The sequence below is a fragment of the Phoxinus phoxinus genome (assembly GCF_949152265.1).
Source record: "Phoxinus phoxinus genome assembly, chromosome: 18".
Taxonomy (NCBI): domain Eukaryota; kingdom Metazoa; phylum Chordata; class Actinopteri; order Cypriniformes; family Leuciscidae; genus Phoxinus; species Phoxinus phoxinus.
The window spans coordinates 1427323-1447581 of NC_136893.1; the positions used below are offsets into that span (position 1 = coordinate 1427323).

Here is a 20259-nt window from a genome sequence, read left to right on the forward strand (position 1 = left end):
TCCTTACAGAACTCACCATTGTCAAATGTATGAGTCTTTGAACTGGTTGGCTCCCAAATCAAGAAGGCAATTCCATTGGTTACTACTTATTTTTAAGTGTATTCATTTCAACTTTCCTCCATATTTGAAATATTACCTAACTCCTTTTCATACACAGTACAATTTAAGGCATATGGATCAGCTCTATTTGTATGTACCTAGAATCTGTAAAGAAGTAGGTCGTCGTGCATTTAAATTTAAAGCTCCATCAGACTGGAACAATCTTCCTAGCTCGCTCAGATCTATAACCTCCTTTTATTTTTTCAAATCATCTCTTCTTACTTATTCTCAAACATTGTGTTCTTGTTTCTGATCCCTTCTTTTTATTTGATCAATTTATTGTTACTACTATTATAACATTTTTATGTGTATATGAAAGTGGGTAAGCATATTTATACCTTGATTTTGGATTTGCATTTTCGCAGATGGTTCACCGATTGTCTTTGATTATGGTTTGGGCCAAAAGGGAGGGGACTGGGCTTGTGGGAGAATTGTTAGTGTGTGTGTGTGTGTGTGTGTGTGTATGAATATCCATTTATCTAAATGTTTGTTACAGTCTTGTGTTGTATTTACTTTAATGATGATTTCTATTATGATGTTGGTTTCTTTGTATTGTAAGGACCCCCTCGAAAATGAGATGGTTCATCTCAAGGGGTTATCCATAAATAAATTACAAATTTATTTGAAGTCCCCCTGAAAATTGACGTTAATATTAATATATACACACATTCACATATTCCGTAAAATGTCACATGAAATGCAGATTAACAAAATAAATGTTTTAATATATTTTTATTTTATTTCAAATAAAATATTTGTATTATTCTGATTGTTTTTATTTATATGAATTAGATTTTTTTTTTTCAAATAAAATATTTCTTATTTTTAGTACGTGTTTTTATAAAAAGTTTTTTTATTGTTTTTATTATCAAATTATATATTTATTTTTTATTTAATTTCAGATCAAATATTTCTTATTTTTTGGAGGTGTTTTATTTTGATTGTTTTTTATTTTCTAAATAGTTATTTATTTTAGTTTTAATTTATTTCAAATAGAATATATTATATTTTAATACGTTTTATTAGAATTATTTATATTTTAAAAGTATTTATTCAATTACATTTTTTAAATTATTTTAAATAAAATATTTTTATTTTATTTTCAAATTATTATTTTTATTTATTTTAAATTGTTTCGAATTTGTTTTTATTCTCAATTTATTTATTTCAAATAAAATACTTGATCTTTTTTAGTGTGTTTTATTCTCATGATGATGAGGTTTTTTCTTTCCTGATGATCTTACATCATTGATTTCATCTGAGTGTGTGTAACAGTGTGATGTTTGGATGTTTCCTTACTGAACAGCCGTCCTGAGTCATTGTCCTTCTCCATTTTCCAGTCGGTGTAAACGAGTTCCCCGTCCTAGAAGAGACTCGAGAGCACACGCCTGTCTTTAGGCAGAACACATCTACTCTACAGGGTATGTTATTTCAGCTTCATCACGAGAGAGAGGAAAATAAGGTTGTGCATTACAGTAAAGGGTGTTGCTGCACTGCCTTTTGTGGCTTGTTGCTTTTATAAAACAAATAATACATTTATCAATAGCCTAATAATCAATCATAATACATTATTCTTTTGCCATAACATAGTTGAGTGGATGGAAAGGGGTTGATGTGTGTTTTATAAGCATAAAAACGGGACATTTTTTTGAAAATTAAGAGTGTAAAGTCGCATCATTTCGAGATTAAAGTCAAAATATTCTTCTGTAGAAGTTATTTATTTGTTTTTATAAATAAAGGTAGATTAGCACCTGTACAATTTCCTTTTGTTGGAAGGCAAGCCCAGATAAAGTAAAAAGCTACTCCATTAGATCCATGTCCGAGGCAGTTCGACTTCACAAGTGCATTTCTTTACTAAAAAAATATTCTCCTAATTTTGATTTTATTTTCAAAATATTACAACTTTAATCTTGAAATATTTTGACTTTATTCTCGTAATTTTCGATTTGTTTGTTTAGGTTGTGGAGATCAGCGCTCACCTCCGTCCCCACATAGAGCTTCGTGCTGATGTTCTCCAGGGGTTTCTGCTGTTTGGCCGACGGCACCCGGAGCTGCGCGAACCCACACACCTCTTCCCGCTCCGCGTCCTGTGGGGGTTTATCACCTAGAGAGAGAACGTATGCATTAAAGGCGAGTAGAGATTAACTGAACGCTTTTTGGAGTCGCACAATAATGCATTATTTCTCCCTGAAATTAAAAAATCTGTCATCATGAATCCATCACGGTTCTCTTATATCAGGTCATGGTCACATGACATGCACACAAACAAATAAAATATAATTTTTTCTATCTTGATTGTTTTGGTTTTAAAAGCAGTTACTTATTTCTTTTTATTCTAAAGTAAATATTAAATATTTTTTTGCATTTTATTTTTATTTGTTTTTATCTTATAATTTATTTTAATTGTGACTGACCATTTAGTTTTATATAAATAGTCTATTTATTAGGTTAATAAACTTCTGGAAGTACAAAATCTTGAGATTGAAATGATACATTTGTAATCACTTGAAACAAGGATAGGGCCCGTCATCGTTGCATGCAGCTATATTTTTGATTGATTTTATTTAAAAATGATTTAAATTATAATTTATTTCAAATAAAATATTTCCTCTTATAGGTAATTATTTTATTTTAATTTTTGTTATTCGATTAAAATAAGATTTTTTTTTTTTTTTACATTTTTATGATTATGATGCTTTTTCTTTCCAGAACTCCAGAACTTTGTTTTTGCTTCATGTATATAAAGAATAAAACACATAAACAATTTGTTTGTATGAAAAAAAACAATTATAAATTTTTCTAAATGAAATTTGTGCAAAATCAAGATTTGAATTGAAGGTTAATTGCGGAGGCTGTAGATCAGGAGAAAGAGTCCGTGCTTCAGTTCAACGTGACTCGAGGTATACAAAACTCCTGTTATAATCAATGAAGCTTTTTACACTGTGCAATGAATCTCTTATTGACATTGTGTTTAAACTTCGTTAGTTATAATAAAAGTATTCGCAAGCATGCAGAACTCTTTTGGGTTCATGTGCTCAACAGATACGCCTGTGATTGGCTACATAGCTCAACGCTGCAAGAACAGGTTGTAAATAGAAAGCGAACACATCTACACAAGTGCTGGTGTCTCACCGGTGATGTAGTCCACTGTGTTGTCCCGAAAGCTGAACTTCAGAGGACTGTATTCACCAGTAGAGCCGATCTTTGGTAAGGACACCTACAGTAGACCGAGTGAACCTGATTTAAAGGCACTTTATATAAAACACAGCAGCTTCACAGTAAAAAGCAGGAAAATAACAGAATCAATAACTTTCATTTAATTTCTGCTGGAAAGCAGCTCTAAAAAGACAATAGTATCATTATTCCCTTCACAGTTTTACGTATTTTCATTTTAAATAAAATATTTCAACCGTTTTAGTTGCAAATTCGTAAATTATGATAAACAAATGATAAAAAATTAGTAAAAAGAACAATTATGTCATCATCCAGCTCAATTCAGTTCAGTTCAATTCAATACACTGCACTATGCATCTAGTTATTTGCGTAACTAATTCAATGTTTTTATTTAAAAATTTTAGATATTGTATGATATCACGAAAAATTTAGTGTCCTGGACATGGTGGAAGGGCACAAGGAAGCCCTTTGACTCCGCCTTGGTTAACGTTCTTATTTGCATATTTGCATTGCCAACAACAACAAAAAACATAATTGTGAGTTCTAAACAAAGAATTTCGAGAGAAAATGTCAAAATTGTGCTACGTATGGAAGCTTGTTTCCACCACAGAATTAAAATTAAAAAGATAATTGCTACTTTTAATCTCACAATTGCGAGATATAAAGTCATAATTGTGAGATATAAAGTCATAATTGTGAGATATAAAGTCATAATTGCGAGATATAAAGTCATAATTGCGAGATATAAAGTCACAATTGCAAGATATAAAGTCATAATTGCTAGATATAAACTCACAATTGCGAGATATAAAGTAATAATTGCGAGATATAAAGTCAGAATTGTGAGATATAAAGTCACAATTGCAAGATATAAAGTCATAATTGCTAGATATAAACTCACAATTGCGAGATATAAAGTAATAATTGCGAGATATAAAGTCAGAATTGTGAGATATAAAGTCATAATTGCGAGATATAAAGTCACAATTGCAAGATATAAAGTCATAATTGCTAGATATAAACTCACAATTGCGAGATATAAAGTAATAATTGTGAGATATAAAGTCAGAATTGTGAGATATAAAGTCATAATTGCGAGATATAAAGTCACAATTGCAAGATATAAAGTCATAATTGCTAGATATAAACTCACAATTGCGAGATATAAAGTAATAATTGTGAGATATAAAGTCAGAATTGTGAGATATAAAGTCATAATTGCGAGATATAAACTCACAATTGCGAGATATAAAGTAATAATTGCGAGATATAAACTCACAATTACGAGATATAAAGTAATAATTGCGAGATATAAAGTCACAATTGCGAGATATAAAGTCATAATTGCGAGATATAAACTCACAATTGCGAGATATAAAGTCATAATTGCGAGATATAAACTCACAATTGCGAGATATAAAGTCATAATTGCGAGATATAAACTCACAATTGCGAGATATAAAGTCATAATTGCTAGATATAAACTCACAATTGCGAGATATAAAGTAATAATTGTGAGATATAAAGTCAGAATTGTGAGATATAAAGTCATAATTGCGAGATATAAAGTCACAATTGCAAGATATAAAGTCATAATTGCTAGATATAAACTCACAATTGCGAGATATAAAGTAATAATTGTGAGATATAAAGTCAGAATTGTGAGATATAAAGTCATAATTGCGAGATATAAACTCACAATTGCGAGATATAAAGTAATAATTGCGAGATATAAACTCACAATTACGAGATATAAAGTAATAATTGCGAGATATAAAGTCACAATTGCGAGATATAAAGTCATAATTGCGAGATATAAACTCACAATTGCGAGATATAAAGTCATAATTGCGAGATATAAACTCACAATTGCGAGATATAAAGTCATAATTGCGAGATATAAACTCACAATTGCGAGATATAAAGTCATAATTGTGAGATATAAAGACAGAATTGTGAGATATAAAGACAGAATTGTGTGATATAAAGTCACAATTGCGAGATATAAAGTCAGAATTGCGAGATATAAACTCACAATTGCGAGATATAAAGTCATAATTGTGAGATATAAAAGTCATAATTGCGAGATATAAACTCAAAATTGCGAGATATAAAGTCATAATTGTGAGATATAAAGTCACACTTGCGAGATATAAAGTCATAATTGCGAGATATAAACACACTTGCGAGATATAAAGTCATAATTGCGAGATATAAACTCACACTTGCGAGATATAAAGTCATAATTGCGAGGTATAAACTCACAATTGCGAGATATAAAGTCATAATTGCGAGATATAAACTCACAATTGTGAGATATAAAGTCATAATTGCGAGGTATAAACTCACAATTGCGAGATATAAAGTCATAATTGCGAGATATAAACTCACACTTGCGAGATATAAAGTCATAATTGCGAGATATAAACTCACACTTGCGAGATATAAAGTCATAATTGCGAGATATAAACTCACACTTGCGAGATATAAAGTCATAATTGCGAGGTATAAACTCACAATTGCGAGATATAAAGTCATAATTGCGAGATATAAACTCACAATTGTGAGATATAAAGTCATAATTGCGAGATATAAAGTCATAATTGCGAGATATAAAGTCATAATTGCGAGATATAAACTCACACTTGCGAGATATAAAGTCATAATTGCGAGATTAAAAAGTAGCAATTATCTTTTAAAATGTTTAATTCTAATTCTAATGTTTAAATAAACGTGCAATTCTGAAAAAAAATTCTCAAAACAATTGCGAGTTTTAAGGAAAAAAAGACGGACTTTTTTCCTAAGAATTACAAGTTTATATCTCACAATTCTGACTTTATAACACGCAAGTGCGACTTTCTATCATGCAATTCTGACTTTATATCTCCCGCTAACGTGCAATATAAACGTGCAATTCTGAGAAAAAAGTCTGAATTGCAAGAAGTAAACTGGTGATGATCCAGGGTTAAAGTCACCATAAACTGACAATTCTTATATTTTATGGGATATTACAGAAATTAAAGGTTTTATCGGTGCACATCATTATTGTTTTAAATTCATGTTCCTGGTAATCCTGAATCAGAATAAGTTCCTCTTCTCTTCTCTGATGACGAGGGCGGGGCAACCTGTCACTCACATGAGATCCACCAATCTCATCCACCAACCAGCCAATCAATTCCCCACAGACTAAGTCAAGCCCCGCCCACATGTGTTCTTGTTCCAGAAGCGCTTCACTCGGATATACGACACAATAGAGAAGAAAAGACCAGCACAACTTCACTTTCATGCCAACATTTGTACATGTCCAACATGGTGTCAACATATACTCCCCAGAGAATCAGCTTCTGTGTGTCCGCACAGGACAAATCAGCCAAATCTATAATTACTCTAAAATTCAGGCTAAAATCACATCTGTTAGATCTATGTCTATTTTATGTGATTCTATGTATTTTTATCTTTATCTATTGACGTTTCTTCTTTATTGTGAAGCACTTTGGGGAACCCGTGTTGCACTAAACTGTGCTATATAAGAATGAATAAATGGAAAAAAAATGGAAAATGTAAGCGCAGTGAAAAGCCCCAGACATGCGTGTGTTTGTGTGCATCACATACTCGGATAAAGGGTTTCCAGGTCAGGTTGAGGTGTTTGAATGTATTTGGGACACCGTGAGGGTTTTCCGGGGGCTTTTCCTCCGATTTCTGTTTCACGTCCGTGAGGGACTGAGACACGGCACGAGGAAGTCGAAGATCCCAGAATAACACACAGCTGAAACACACACACACACACACACACACACACATTGAGGAGTGAGTTTGATGTTAAACAAGAGCATAAACATGTGTATGTGTATCTAGTGTAGATCTCAGCACCAGTCAAGAGCACACGTGACCATCTGAACGCAGATACGACTCGAGTTTTCCACTGGAATCCCAAATCTGGACAGCTGAGCGAGAAATTGATGAACATAAATGCTGCAGTGTGATTTAAATTTAACTCTTAAATGCAAAAAAATGCTTTTCTTACTTAGTATTTTTGTCTTGTTTCCAGTCCAAATATGAAACATTTCTTAAATCAAGATGCATTTACTAAAGTAGTATAATGACATAAGATATTATGTCCTAGCCTGGGAAAACCCAGACCCTCTCAGTTGTAACTGAGTAAGGGTCTGGCAAAGCTCCATAGACAATTCATTTCCACAGGGGCGTCACCAACGGACGTCGGAAAGATCTAAAACCAATCAGAGCGATGAATGACATGACGTATGCAGAGCGACGGAGAAACATCTCGAGACTCTCAGCAATTCTCTGTTTGTGTTAACGAAAATGACCATTTTAAATCGCTTGAAACAGACGCGATAGCTGATTCGAACGAGTGATGTTGTGATGTTCCACGGCGGCATCCATCTTTGTAATGTACAAAATCTGCGTCACCGTCTCTGCTCTGTCGTCATCGTGTAAAACGTTTCTGATTGGTGCCGCGATTTCGACGGATTGGAAATGGGTTTCAATGGGCTCTTTGCCAGACCCACTTGCAGAGCAAATCTAAATTTGCCGGAAGTGGTCTGGGTTTTCCCAGGCTAATTATGTCCTGTTTTCCGGGGGAACTCATCAAAATGAAGTGAGTTGATGCTTAAAAAAAAAGCTAAATGATCTGCCGATGGGGTCAGAAAAATAATCTTAATTAAAACAGAAACAACATTATTATTCTGACCCCATTGGCAGATCATTTTGCTTGTTTTTAACATTAATTTTGATTAATTCCCCCGAAAAACAGGACATAATATCTTATGTAATTTTACTACTTTAGTAAACGCATCTTGATTTAAGAAATGTTTGATATTTGGACTGTAAACAAGACAAAAATACTGAGTGAGAAAAGCATTTTTTGTGTTTTTAAAGACAGGACAGTTGAGCCCTCGTTCACCTCGAATGTTTCTGGCAGCCACTGAATATCTGTGACCGGAGCCTTGTGTCCGTTCTCTATCCCAGACACAGCGCAGTACCGGACCACGGGAATTACATCGTCTTTGTCCTGGAAAAACATGCACATATTTTATTTGCATACAGTGTAAAAAAAAAAAAATTGGGTAACACTTTACAGTAAGGTTTCATTTGTTAACATTAGTTTACTACATTAGTAAACATGAAAAATACTTATACAGAATTTATTAATCTTAATTAATGTTAACATTTACAATTTAAACATTCATTTAACAACATAAAACTCTAATCAACACAATGATAAGAAATCTAATGAAAATCCATCAAATGTGAGCTGTCACACATAGCATTCTGGGAATGTCAATTTGCGTTTTTTTTACTGTATATTATAAGATAAATTTTACAGTTACAGTATTTTACTGTAAAATGACATGAAACGTCCCATTATGTCTATTACAGTTTTTCACTGTACAGATTAAGGGAATTTACCAATACAGGTTTTTACCGTAGCATTTTTACAGTCTTTTACTGTTAAAATTGCAGTAATTTTTTACAATGTATCAGAATGAGCACATACCACAATCTAGTATTGTTTTATATAAAGCTAATAATAATAATAATAATAACTAGAAACACAGTCTTTATTTAGATGTCATTTTTACATTTGAGGATGTCATCAAAGGCAGGTTTTGTCACATTTAGCACATCTGGACACAATATGGTTCCCAAAGTATTGCTAGCAAACACACACATGCTCTAAATAACCGCATGGTGTGTGTGTGTAACTCACTAGGTTGTTTGAGATGTTATCACCGCCACTGCGGGTGTCCTGAAGTCTCTCCACGTGTGCTGAAATATCCCATAATACTACCTGTAAACAAAGCATAAGTTAGAGTCGAAAGTATAACAGTATGTTAACGTTGCAGAAGATGCAAATATACTTATATTAAACATTAATATAACACGAATGTAATAATGTGTTTGGTCTGTTTTAGGTCTTTATAATTGTTACCTTCACTTCTGCTGAGAGAACATTATAAGGCAAGTTTGTTTATATAGCACATTTCATACACGTTGGTTATTCAAAGTGCTTTACATTAAAAGGCATTTACATTTTTCATGCACTGCTCAATTTTAAGATTATGAGCTATTTTGCCTCCATAAAATGTCTTTCTTCAGATTAGTGTAAAGAAAACGTAATCTTTATTTTATTGCACTTCATCTGTAGAGTCCAGTTACACTACATATCTTTAAAGAGTTTGTCCTCCACTTCAGCAGCAGTTACACACACCAAAACTTACAGTTTTATTCCTGTCTATATTCTGAAGGTTTTTACTGAAGGGTTTGTTCATATATCATTCACACTGATTTATATAACATCTTATTCCAAAAAACATGGTGAAAATGTGTTTATTTCGGGCTGTTGACAGTATTTTCTGATTTATGCAGTGATAAAAAGAGAAATCCAAAATCCCCTTGGTAAAAACCTTTAACTCTAATATTAATATAATATATATATGAATATATAATAATATTTTGAACCTGGCTTCAGATTTATGCTCTGGGAGTGTATACAAATTAGTGTATATTTAATTAGACAATGGCTCATTTGCACATTTAAACATAACATTCTGAAAAACTTGGTATACAATACTTTCTTAATGTACTCTGATTGATCAACTGGGGAAAATATGGTGATATATACTAGTTAAAGTCATACATTCAATATATTTTAAGGGAAAAAAAATGTAAATATGTAATTTTGGTGATCAAAGATGAGTTTTAACTTAACTTAACTCTAACTTAACATTTTTTACCCTATTCATCTATAGTGTCTTACAATAACAGAGTGGACCAGTTAAGGTACCGTGAGTGGAAGATGAAACTGAGAGAGAAAAGAGAAGATTTCTAAACTGATTCTGCACCTGGCCGTTTATGCAGCCGCCAGCGATGATATTGGGGTCTGACGGACAGAACTGGAAACAAAGAACATCTTCAGGACATTCAAGCTGCAACTGCAAAGCAAACAGAGGACAGACAGATTGAGTTCACATCTGTTCTTCTGCCTCCATTACAGAGGCACACAATGACAGAAATGACAGAAAAAGTGCTTTTCTTACTCAGTATTTTTGTCTTGTTTCCAGTCCAAATATCCAACATTTCTTAAATCAAGATGCATTTACTAGATGTGATAGTAGATAGTGAAATGACATAAGACATTAAGTCTTGTTTTCTGGGGAAATAAATACAAATGAAGTGAGTTTTTGCTTAAAACTATAATGTTTTAACTATAATATAACTATAAATAATGTTGTTTCTGTTTGAATTAAGATTATTTTTCTGACCCCATTGGCAGATAATTTAGCTTTTTTAAGGGATACTCCACTTTTTTTGGAAATAAGCTCATTTTACAACTCCCCCAGAGTTAAACAGTTGAGTTTTACCGTTTTCGAATCCATTCAGCCGAACTCCGGTTCTGACGGTACCACTTTTAGCATAGCTTAGCATAGATCATTGATTCTGATGGGACCATTAGCATTTCTTTCCAAATGACCAACGAGTTTCAATATTTTTCCTATTTAAAACTTGACTCTTCTGTAGTTAAACCGTGTACTAAGATCGACGGAAAATGAAAAGTTGCGATTTTCCAAGCCTATATGGCTAGAGGAACTATTCTCTCATTCCGGCGTAAGAATCAAGGAACTGTGCGGCCGTACCATGGGTGCAGCAGCGTAATGATATGACGAAGCACTTGCCGTCAACAAACCAACGTGACAACCTGCTTGCACAGGGAGCGTGCCTTGTAGCATGGAGACATTAAGTGAGAGACGATTTAGATAACATCTAAACAGACCCGAACACCATACAAGGGTTATACGCTACCTCACCAGAACTCTACAACAAAACTACTAACGTTATACTGTACAAGACGAATGATCGAGGAAACCTATAGCACTCACTGATTGCATTTCACAGGAAGATAACAACGGCAGTGCTTTTACAAAAAGTAAAATTGTTATTCAGTACTTCCAGTGATGCGCGGGTTGATCCAAAATTAGCGGGTGCCTGTGGTTACCCGCGGTTACGAGTCATCCAAAAATATTTTTAATGATATTCGTGTCGCGGTCGGTCTGGTCGTTTGAAATAAAGATGCAAATTAAACCTTTGTAATTTATATAGTACTAGACTCAATGTTCTATGAAATACATAGGTGTACACTTTATTGGCTGAATAACTGCGCGAGGATGATGCACGAGCTCAGTCAGAGATGACAGCGGGAAATCCTTATTTACCTAAATGTTGAGCGCGTTATTAACTTTTGAATAAAAGCTGACGCGGGACAAAATGCCCGATTTCCCAACGCGTTGAACTGAGCAATGCCATTGTGCCATTTTAATAGGCTACTTTTAAACGCATAGCTCAGTAATGTCAGTTTTATGTATTTGCTGAGAGGGGGCGGGATTTTTGTTGGGAAAGTCGGGGGAGAGACGCACTTCGATTGCAGATGGGAGTTTTAGTTACTGAAACATGTTCTGAGGGCAGAAAGGAAAATGATTGGTTTACAGCTTCAACCAATGAAACTGAAGCAAAGGCGGGGTCAAGACGTTTGAACGTGCAGAGGGATATTATTAGTCGGACTCGCAACACACAAGAAAAACGCTTCGTGGGGAAAACGCATTTATTGCAAGGTAAGTGATTTTACCATATATTTTGTTAAAATTCAGCATCCTCTAACGTTTCTTAAGATAATCAGCGAACATTGAAATGCACAGAACTAATCATCGTCTAAATATGGTATTGTATGCAATGCATTTTGATTCGACTGTTTACTCAGTCAACCGCAACATAGCTGCTTAGGACGTAACTGGTGTAAAACCTATGTGTAAAACATGCTTTTCCAATGCTATCTCGCTGTGTGTGAAATTGATATGTGACAACAGAACTCGTTCAAATCTCCGAGAAATTTCAACGGTCAAACTGATACATCTCCCGTCCAAGCGCTGCTCTCAGGGCAGGAGTAACTCAATAGATTCATATCGCTGTTATTTTAGTGTATTACGCGCTGCTCTCAGGGCAGGAGTAACTCAATAGATTCATATCGCTGTTATTTTAGTGTATTACGCGCTGCTCTCAGGGCAGGAGTAACTCAATAGATTCATATCGCTGTTATTATTACGCGCTGCTCTCAGGGCAGGAATACTAAATAGATTCAGATCGCTGTTATTTTAGTGTATTACGCGCTGCTCTCAGGGCAGGAGTACTCAATAGATTCAGATCGCTGTTATTATTACGTGCTGCTCTCAGGGCAGGAATACTAAATAGATTCAGATCGCTGTTATTTTAGTGTATTACGCGCTGCTCTCAGGGCAGGAGTACTCAATAGATTCAGATCGCTGTTATTTTAGTGTATTACGCGCTGCTCTCAGGGCAGGAGTAACTCAATAGATTCAGATCGCTGTTATTTTAGTGCATTACGTGCTGCTCTCAGGGCAGGAATACTAAATAGATTCAGATCGCTGTTATTTTAGTGTATTATGCGCTGCTCTCAGGGCAGGAATACTAAATAGATTCAGATCGCTGTTATTTTAGTGTATTATGCGCTGCTCTCAGGGCAGGAATAATCAATAGATTCAGATCGTTGTTATTTTAGTGCATTATGCGCTGCTCTCAGGGCAGGAATAATCAATAGATTCAGATCGCTGTTATTTTAGTGCATTATGCGCTGCTCTCAGGGCAGGAATAATCAATAGATTCAGATCGCTGTTATTTTAGTGTGTTACGCGCTGCTCTCAGGGCAGGAGTACTCAATAGATTCAGATCGTTGTTATTTTAGTGCATTACGCGCTGCTCTCAGGGCAGGAATACTCAATAGATTCAGATCACTGTTATTTTAGTGTATTATGCGCTGCTCTCAGGGCAGGAGTAACTCAATAGATTCAGATCACTGTTATTTTAGTGTATTATGCGCTGCTCTCAGGGCAGGAGTACTCAATAGATTCAGATTGTTGTTATTTTAGTGTATTACGCGCTGCTCTCAGGGCAGGAGTACTCAATAGATTCAGATTGTTGTTATTTTAGTGCATTACGAGCTGCTCTCAGGGCAGGAGTACTCAATAGATTCAGATTGTTGTTATTTTAGTGCATTACGAGCTGCTCTCAGGGCAGGAGTACTCAATAGATTCAGATCACTGTTATTTTAGTGCATTACGCGCTGCTCTCAGGGCAGGAATACTAAATAGATTCAGATCGTTGTTATTTTAGTGTATTATGCGCTGCTCTCAGGGCAGGAGTACTAAATAGATTCAGATCGCTGTTATTTTAGTGTATTATGCGCTGCTCTCAGGGCAGGAGTACTAAATAGATTCAGATCGCTGTTATTTTAGTGTATTATGCGCTGCTCTCAGGGCAGGAGTACTCAATAGATTCAGATTGTTGTTATTTTAGTGCATTACGCGCTGCTCTCAGGGCAGGAATACTAAATAGATTCAGATCGCTGTTATTTTAGTGCATTACGCGCTGCTCTCAGGGCAGAAATACTCAATAGATTCAGATCGCTGTTATTTTAGTGTATTATGCGCTGCTCTCAGGGCAGGAGTACTCAATAGATTCAGATCGCTGTTATTTTAGTGTATTATGCGCTGCTCTCAGGGCAGGAATACTAAATAGATTCAGATCGCTGTTATTTTAGTGTATTACGCGCTGCTCTCAGGGCAGGAATACTAAATAGATTCAGATCGCTGTTATTTTAGTGCATTACGCGCTGCTCTCAGGGCAGGAATACTCAATAGATTCAGATCGCTGTTATTTTAGTGCATTACGCGCTGCTCTCAGGGCAGGAGTAGTCAATAGATTCAGATTGTTGTTATTTTAATGCATTACGCGCTGCTCTCAGGGCAGGAGTATAGATTCAGATCGCTGTTATTTTAGTGTATTACGCGCTGCTCTCAGGGCAGGAATACTAAATAGATTCAGATCGCTGTTATTTTAGTGTATTACGCGCTGCTCTCAGGGCAGGAATACTCAATAGATTCAGATCGCTGTTATTTTAGTGCATTACGCGCTGCTCTCAGGGCAGGAGTAGTCAATAGATTCAGATTGTTGTTATTTTAATGCATTACGCGCTGCTCTCAGGGCAGGAGTATAGATTCAGATCGCTGTTATTTTAGTGTATTATGCGCTGCTCTCAGGGCAGGAGTACTCAATAGATTCAGATTGTTGTTATTTTAATGCATTACGCGCTGCTCTCAGGGCAGGAGTACTCAATAGATTCAGATCGCTGTTATTTTAGTGTATTATGCGCTGCTCTCAGGGCAGGAGTACTCAATAGATTCAGATCGCTGTTATTTTAGTGCATTACGCGCTGCTCTCAGGGCAGGAGTAGTCAATAGATTCAGATTGTTGTTATTTTAATGCATTACGCGCTGCTCTCAGGGCAGGAGTACTCAATAGATTCAGATCGCTGTTATTTTAGTGTATTATGCGCTGCTCTCAGGGCAGGAGTACTCAATAGATTCAGATCGCTGTTATTTTAGTGCATTACGCGCTGCTCTCAGGGCAGGAGTAGTCAATAGATTCAGATTGTTGTTATTTTAATGCATTACGCGCTGCTCTCAGGGCAGGAGTAGTCAATAGATTCAGATTGTTGTTATTTTAATGCATTACGCGCTGCTCTCAGGGCAGGAGTAGTCAATAGATTCAGATTGTTGTTATTTTAATGCATTACGCGCTGCTCTCAGGGCAGGAGTAGTCAATAGATTCAGATCGCTGTTATTTTAGTGCATTATGCGCTGCTCTCAGGGCAGGACTACTCAATATATTCAGATTGTTGTTATTTTAATGCATTACGCGCTGCTCTCAGGGCAGGAGTAGTCAATAGATTCAGATCGCTGTTATTTTAGTGCATTACGCGCTGCTCTCAGGGCAGGAGTACTCAATAGATTCAGATCGCTGTTATTTTAGTGTATTATGTGCTGCTCTCAGGGCAGGAGTACTCAATAGATTCAGATTGTTGTTATTTTAGTGCATTACGCGCTGCTCTCAGGGCAGGAATACTAAATAGATTCAGATTGTTGTTATTTTAATGCATTACGCGCTGCTCTCAGGGCAGGAGTAGTCAATAGATTCAGATTGTTGTTATTTTAATGCATTACGCGCTGCTCTCAGGGCAGGAGTAGTCAATAGATTCAGATCGCTGTTATTTTAGTGCATTATGCGCTGCTCTCAGGGCAGGACTACTCAATATATTCAGATTGTTGTTATTTTAATGCATTACGCGCTGCTCTCAGGGCAGGAGTAGTCAATAGATTCAGATCGCTGTTATTTTAGTGTATTATGCGCTGCTCTCAGGGCAGGAGTAGTCAATAGATTCAGATCACTGTTATTTTAGTGCATTACGCGCTGCTCTCAGGGCAGGAGTAGTCAATAGATTCAGATCGCTGTTATTTTAGTGTATTATGTGCTGCTCTCAGGGCAGGAGTACTCAATAGATTCAGATTGTTGTTATTTTAGTGCATTACGCGCTGCTCTCAGGGCAGGAATACTAAATAGATTCAGATCGCTGTTATTTTAGTGCATTACGCGCTGCTCTCATGGCAGGAGTAACTCAATAGATTCAGATCGCTGTTATTTTAGTGTATTATGCGCTGCTCTCAGGGCAGGAGTACTCAATAGATTCAGATCGCTGTTATTTTAGTGTATTATGCGCTGCTCTCAGGGCAGGAGTACTAAATAGATTCAGATCGCTGTTATTTTAGTTTATTATGCGCTGCTCTCAGGGCAGGAGTACTCAATAGATTCAGATTGTTGTTATTTTAGTGCATTACGCGCTGCTCTCAGGGCAGGAATACTAAATAGATTCAGATCGCTGTTATTTTAGTGCATTACGCGCTGCTCTCAGGGCAGAAATACTCAATAGATTCAGATCGCTGTTATTTTAGTGTATTATGCGCTGCTCTCAGGGCAGGAGTAACTCAATAGATTCAGATCGCTGTTATTTTAGTGTATTATGCGCTGCTCTCAGGGCAGGAATACTAAATAGATTCAGATCGCTGTTATTTTAGTGTATTACGCGCTGCTCTCAGGGCAGGAATACTAAATAGATTCAGATCGCTGTTATTTTAGTGCATTACGCGCTGCTCTCAGGGCAGGAATACTCAATAGATTCAGATCGCTGTTATTTTAGTGCATTACGCGCTGCTCTCAGGGCAGGAGTAGTCAATAGATTCAGATTGTTGTTATTTTAATGCATTACGCGCTGCTCTCAGGGCAGGAGTAGTCAATAGATTCAGATCGCTGTTATTTTAGTGTATTATGCGCTGCTCTCAGGGCAGGAGTAGTCAATAGATTCAGATTGTTGTTATTTTAATGCATTACGCGCTGCTCTCAGGGCAGGAGTAGTCAATAGATTCAGATCGCTGTTATTTTAGTGCATTACGCGCTGCTCTCAGGGCAGGACTACTCAATATATTCAGATTGTTGTTATTTTAATGCATTACGCGCTGCTCTCAGGGCAGGAGTAGTCAATAGATTCAGATTGTTGTTATTTTAATGCATTACGCGCTGCTCTCAGGGCAGGAGTAACTCAATAGATTCAGATCGCTGTTATTTTAGTGCATTACGCGCTGCTCTCAGGGCAGGAGTAGTCAATAGATTCAGATTGTTGTTATTTTAATGCATTACGCGCTGCTCTCAGGGCAGGAGTAGTCAATAGATTCAGATCGCTGTTATTTTAGTGCATTATGCGCTGCTCTCAGGGCAGGACTACTCAATATATTCAGATTGTTGTTATTTTAATGCATTACGCGCTGCTCTCAGGGCAGGAGTAGTCAATAGATTCAGATCACTGTTATTTTAGTGCATTACGCGCTGCTCTCAGGGCAGGACTACTCAATAGATTCAGATCGCTGTTATTTTAGTGTATTATGTGCTGCTCTCAGGGCAGGAGTACTCAATAGATTCAGATTGTTGTTATTTTAGTGCATTACGCGCTGCTCTCAGGGCAGGAATACTAAATAGATTCAGATCGCTGTTATTTTAGTGCATTACGCGCTGCTCTCAGGGCAGGAGTAACTCAATAGATTCAGATCGCTGTTATTTTAGTGTATTATGCGCTGCTCTCAGGGCAGGAGTACTCAATAGATTCAGATCGCTGTTATTTTAGTGTATTATGTGCTGCTCTCAGGGCAGGAATAATCAATAGATTCAGATCGCTGTTATTTTAGTGTATTATGCGCTGCTCTCAGGGCAGGAGTACTCAATAGATTCAGATCGCTGTTATTTTAGTGCATTACGCGCTGCTCTCAGGGCAGGAGAACTCAATAGATTCAGATCGCTGTTATTTTAATGTATTATGCGCTGCTCTCAGGGCAGGAGTACTCAATAGATTCAGATCGCTGTTATTTTAGTGTATTACGCGCTGCTCTCAGGGCAGGAATACTAAATAGATTCAGATCGCTGTTATTTTAGTGCATTACACGCTGCTCTCAGGGCAGGAGTACTAAATAGATTCAGATTGCTGTTATTTTAGTGTATTATGCGCTGCTCTCAGGGCAGGAATACTCAATAGATTCAGATCGCTGTTATTTTAGTGCATTACGCACTGCTCTCAGGGCAGGAATACTCAATAGATTCAGATCGCTGTTATTTTAGTGTATTACGCGCTGCTCTCAGGGCAGGAGTACTCAATAGATTCAGATCGCTGTTATTTTAGTGCATTACGCGCTGCTCTCAGGGCAGGAATACTCAATAGATTCAGATCGCTGTTATTTTAGTGTATTACGCGCTGCTCTCAGGGCAGGAGTACTCAATAGATTCAGATCGCTGTTATTTTAGTGCATTACGCGCTGCTCTCAGGGCAGGAATACTCAATAGATTCAGATCGCTGTTATTTTAGTGTATTACGCGCTGCTCTCAGGGCAGGAATACTCAATAGATTCAGATCGCTGTTATTTTAGTGTATTACGCGCTGCTCTCAGGGCAGGAGTACTCAATAGATTCAGATCGCTGTTATTTTAGTGCATTACGCGCTGCTCTCAGGGCAGGAGTACTCAATAGATTCAGATTGTTGTTATTTTAGTGCATTACTCGCTGCTCTCAGGGCAGGAATACTAAATAGATTCAGATCGCTGTTATTTTAGTGCATTACGCGCTGCTCTCAGGGCAGGAGTAACTCAATAGATTCAGATCGCTGTTATTTTAGTGCATTACGCGCTGCTCTCAGGGCAGGAGTAACTCAATAGATTCAGATCGCTGTTATTTTAGTGTATTACGCGCTGCTCTCAGGGCAGGAGTACTCAATAGATTCAGATCGCTGTTATTTTAGTGCATTACGCGCTGCTCTCAGGGCAGGAGTACTCAATAGATTCAGATCGCTGTTATTTTAATGTATTATGCGCTGCTCTCAGGGCAGGAGTAACTCAATAGATTCAGATCGCTGTTATTTTAGTGTATTACGCGCTGCTCTCAGGGCAGGAGTAGTCAATAGATTCAGATCGCTGTTATTTTAGTGTATTATGCGCTGCTCTCAGGGCAGGAATACTCAATAGATTCAGATCGCTGTTATTTTAGTGCATTACGCGCTGCTCTCAGGGCAGGAATACTCAATAGATTCAGATCGCTGTTATTTTAGTGTATTATGCGCTGCTCTCAGGGCAGGAGTAACTCAATAGAATCAGATTGTTGTTATTTTAGTGTATTATGCGCTGCTCTCAGGGCAGGAGTACTCAATAGATTCAGATTGTTGTTATTTTAGTGCATTACTCGCTGCTCTCAGGGCAGGAGTACTAAATAGATTCAGATTGCTGTTATTTTAGTGTATTATGCGCTGCTCTCAGGGCAGGAGTAACTCAATAGATTCAGATCGCTGTTATTTTAGTGTATTATGCGCTGCTCTCAGGGCAGGAGTACTCAATAGATTCAGATTGTTGTTATTTTAGTGCATTACGCGCTGCTCTCAGGGCAGGAGTAACTCAATAGATTCAGATCGCTGTTATTTTAGTGCATTACGCGCTGCTCTCAGGGCAGGAGTAACTCAATAGATTCAGATCGCTGTTATTTTAGTGTATTACGCGCTGCTCTCAGGGCAGGAGTACTCAATAGATTCAGATCGCTGTTATTTTAGTGCATTACGCGCTGCTCTCAGGGCAGGAGTACTCAATAGATTCAGATCGCTGTTATTTTAGTGTATTACGCGCTGCTCTCAGGGCAGGAGTAGTCAATAGATTCAGATCGCTGTTATTTTAGTGTATTATGCGCTGCTCTCAGGGCAGGAATACTCAATAGATTCAGATCGCTGTTATTTTAGTGCATTACGCGCTGCTCTCAGGGCAGGAATACTCAATAGATTCAGATCGCTGTTATTTTAGTGTATTATGCGCTGCTCTCAGGGCAGGAATACTCAATAGAATCAGATTGTTGTTATTTTAGTGTATTATGCGCTGCTCTCAGGGCAGGAGTAACTCAATAGATTCAGATCGCTGTTATTTTAGTGTATTATGCGCTGCTCTCAGGGCAGGAGTAACTCAATAGAATCAGATTGTTGTTATTTTAGTGTATTATGCGCTGCTCTCAGGGCAGGAGTACTCAATAGATTCAGATCGCTGTTATTTTAGTGTATTATGCGCTGCTCTCAGGGCAGGAGTAACTCAATAGAATCAGATTGTTGTTATTTTAGTGTATTATGCGCTGATCTAACCGTTTAACTGATAGTATTAATCGGTCAAAATTTTTACTTTCGGTTAAACGGTCAATATGAGCATTCCTAGTTAGAGAGCACCCCTTCCAGACCGGCGAAATAAAGTGAAACTGGATTTGAAAATGCGCACATCAGTGATGCCAGGACTTACTTTGATCATGAAATACAGTTCAGTGCAAGATGTGCAGCGCCAATCTATATTACATAACATTATACTGAGAACACGATTGTAATATAATTTTGTATTCTTTGAGCTTTAGTTTTTCAGCGCTGTTAAAGGAAGCTCGCTCACGTTACACATCAGACTCGCACGGTCAAGTTCATGTGCACATTCGCGTCCTTGCAGATGTAAG

General features: G+C 36.9%; 1 protein-coding gene across 3 annotated transcripts in view; it reads right to left on the bottom strand.

Annotated features, from left to right (window-relative positions):
- Window positions 1-20259, bottom strand: part of dnai3 (dynein axonemal intermediate chain 3) — a 59922-nt gene that overhangs the window by 17951 nt on the left and 21712 nt on the right. For all 3 annotated transcript variants that reach the window (XR_013794964.1, XM_079589518.1, XM_079589517.1), the window contains exons 11-18: window positions 10140-10229; window positions 9005-9085; window positions 8198-8305; window positions 7144-7217; window positions 6886-7039; window positions 3232-3316; window positions 2079-2203; window positions 1399-1462 (exon numbers count right to left, since the gene is read on the bottom strand). Coding sequence is in view for 2 of the 3 variants with exons in the window: in XM_079589518.1 (XP_079445644.1) it covers window positions 1399-1462; window positions 2079-2203; window positions 3232-3316; window positions 6886-7039; window positions 7144-7217; window positions 8198-8305; window positions 9005-9085; window positions 10140-10229 (781 nt within the window). In the remaining variant the exon portion in view is untranslated. The remainder of the gene's footprint in view (window positions 1-1398; window positions 1463-2078; window positions 2204-3231; window positions 3317-6885; window positions 7040-7143; window positions 7218-8197; window positions 8306-9004; window positions 9086-10139; window positions 10230-20259) is intronic.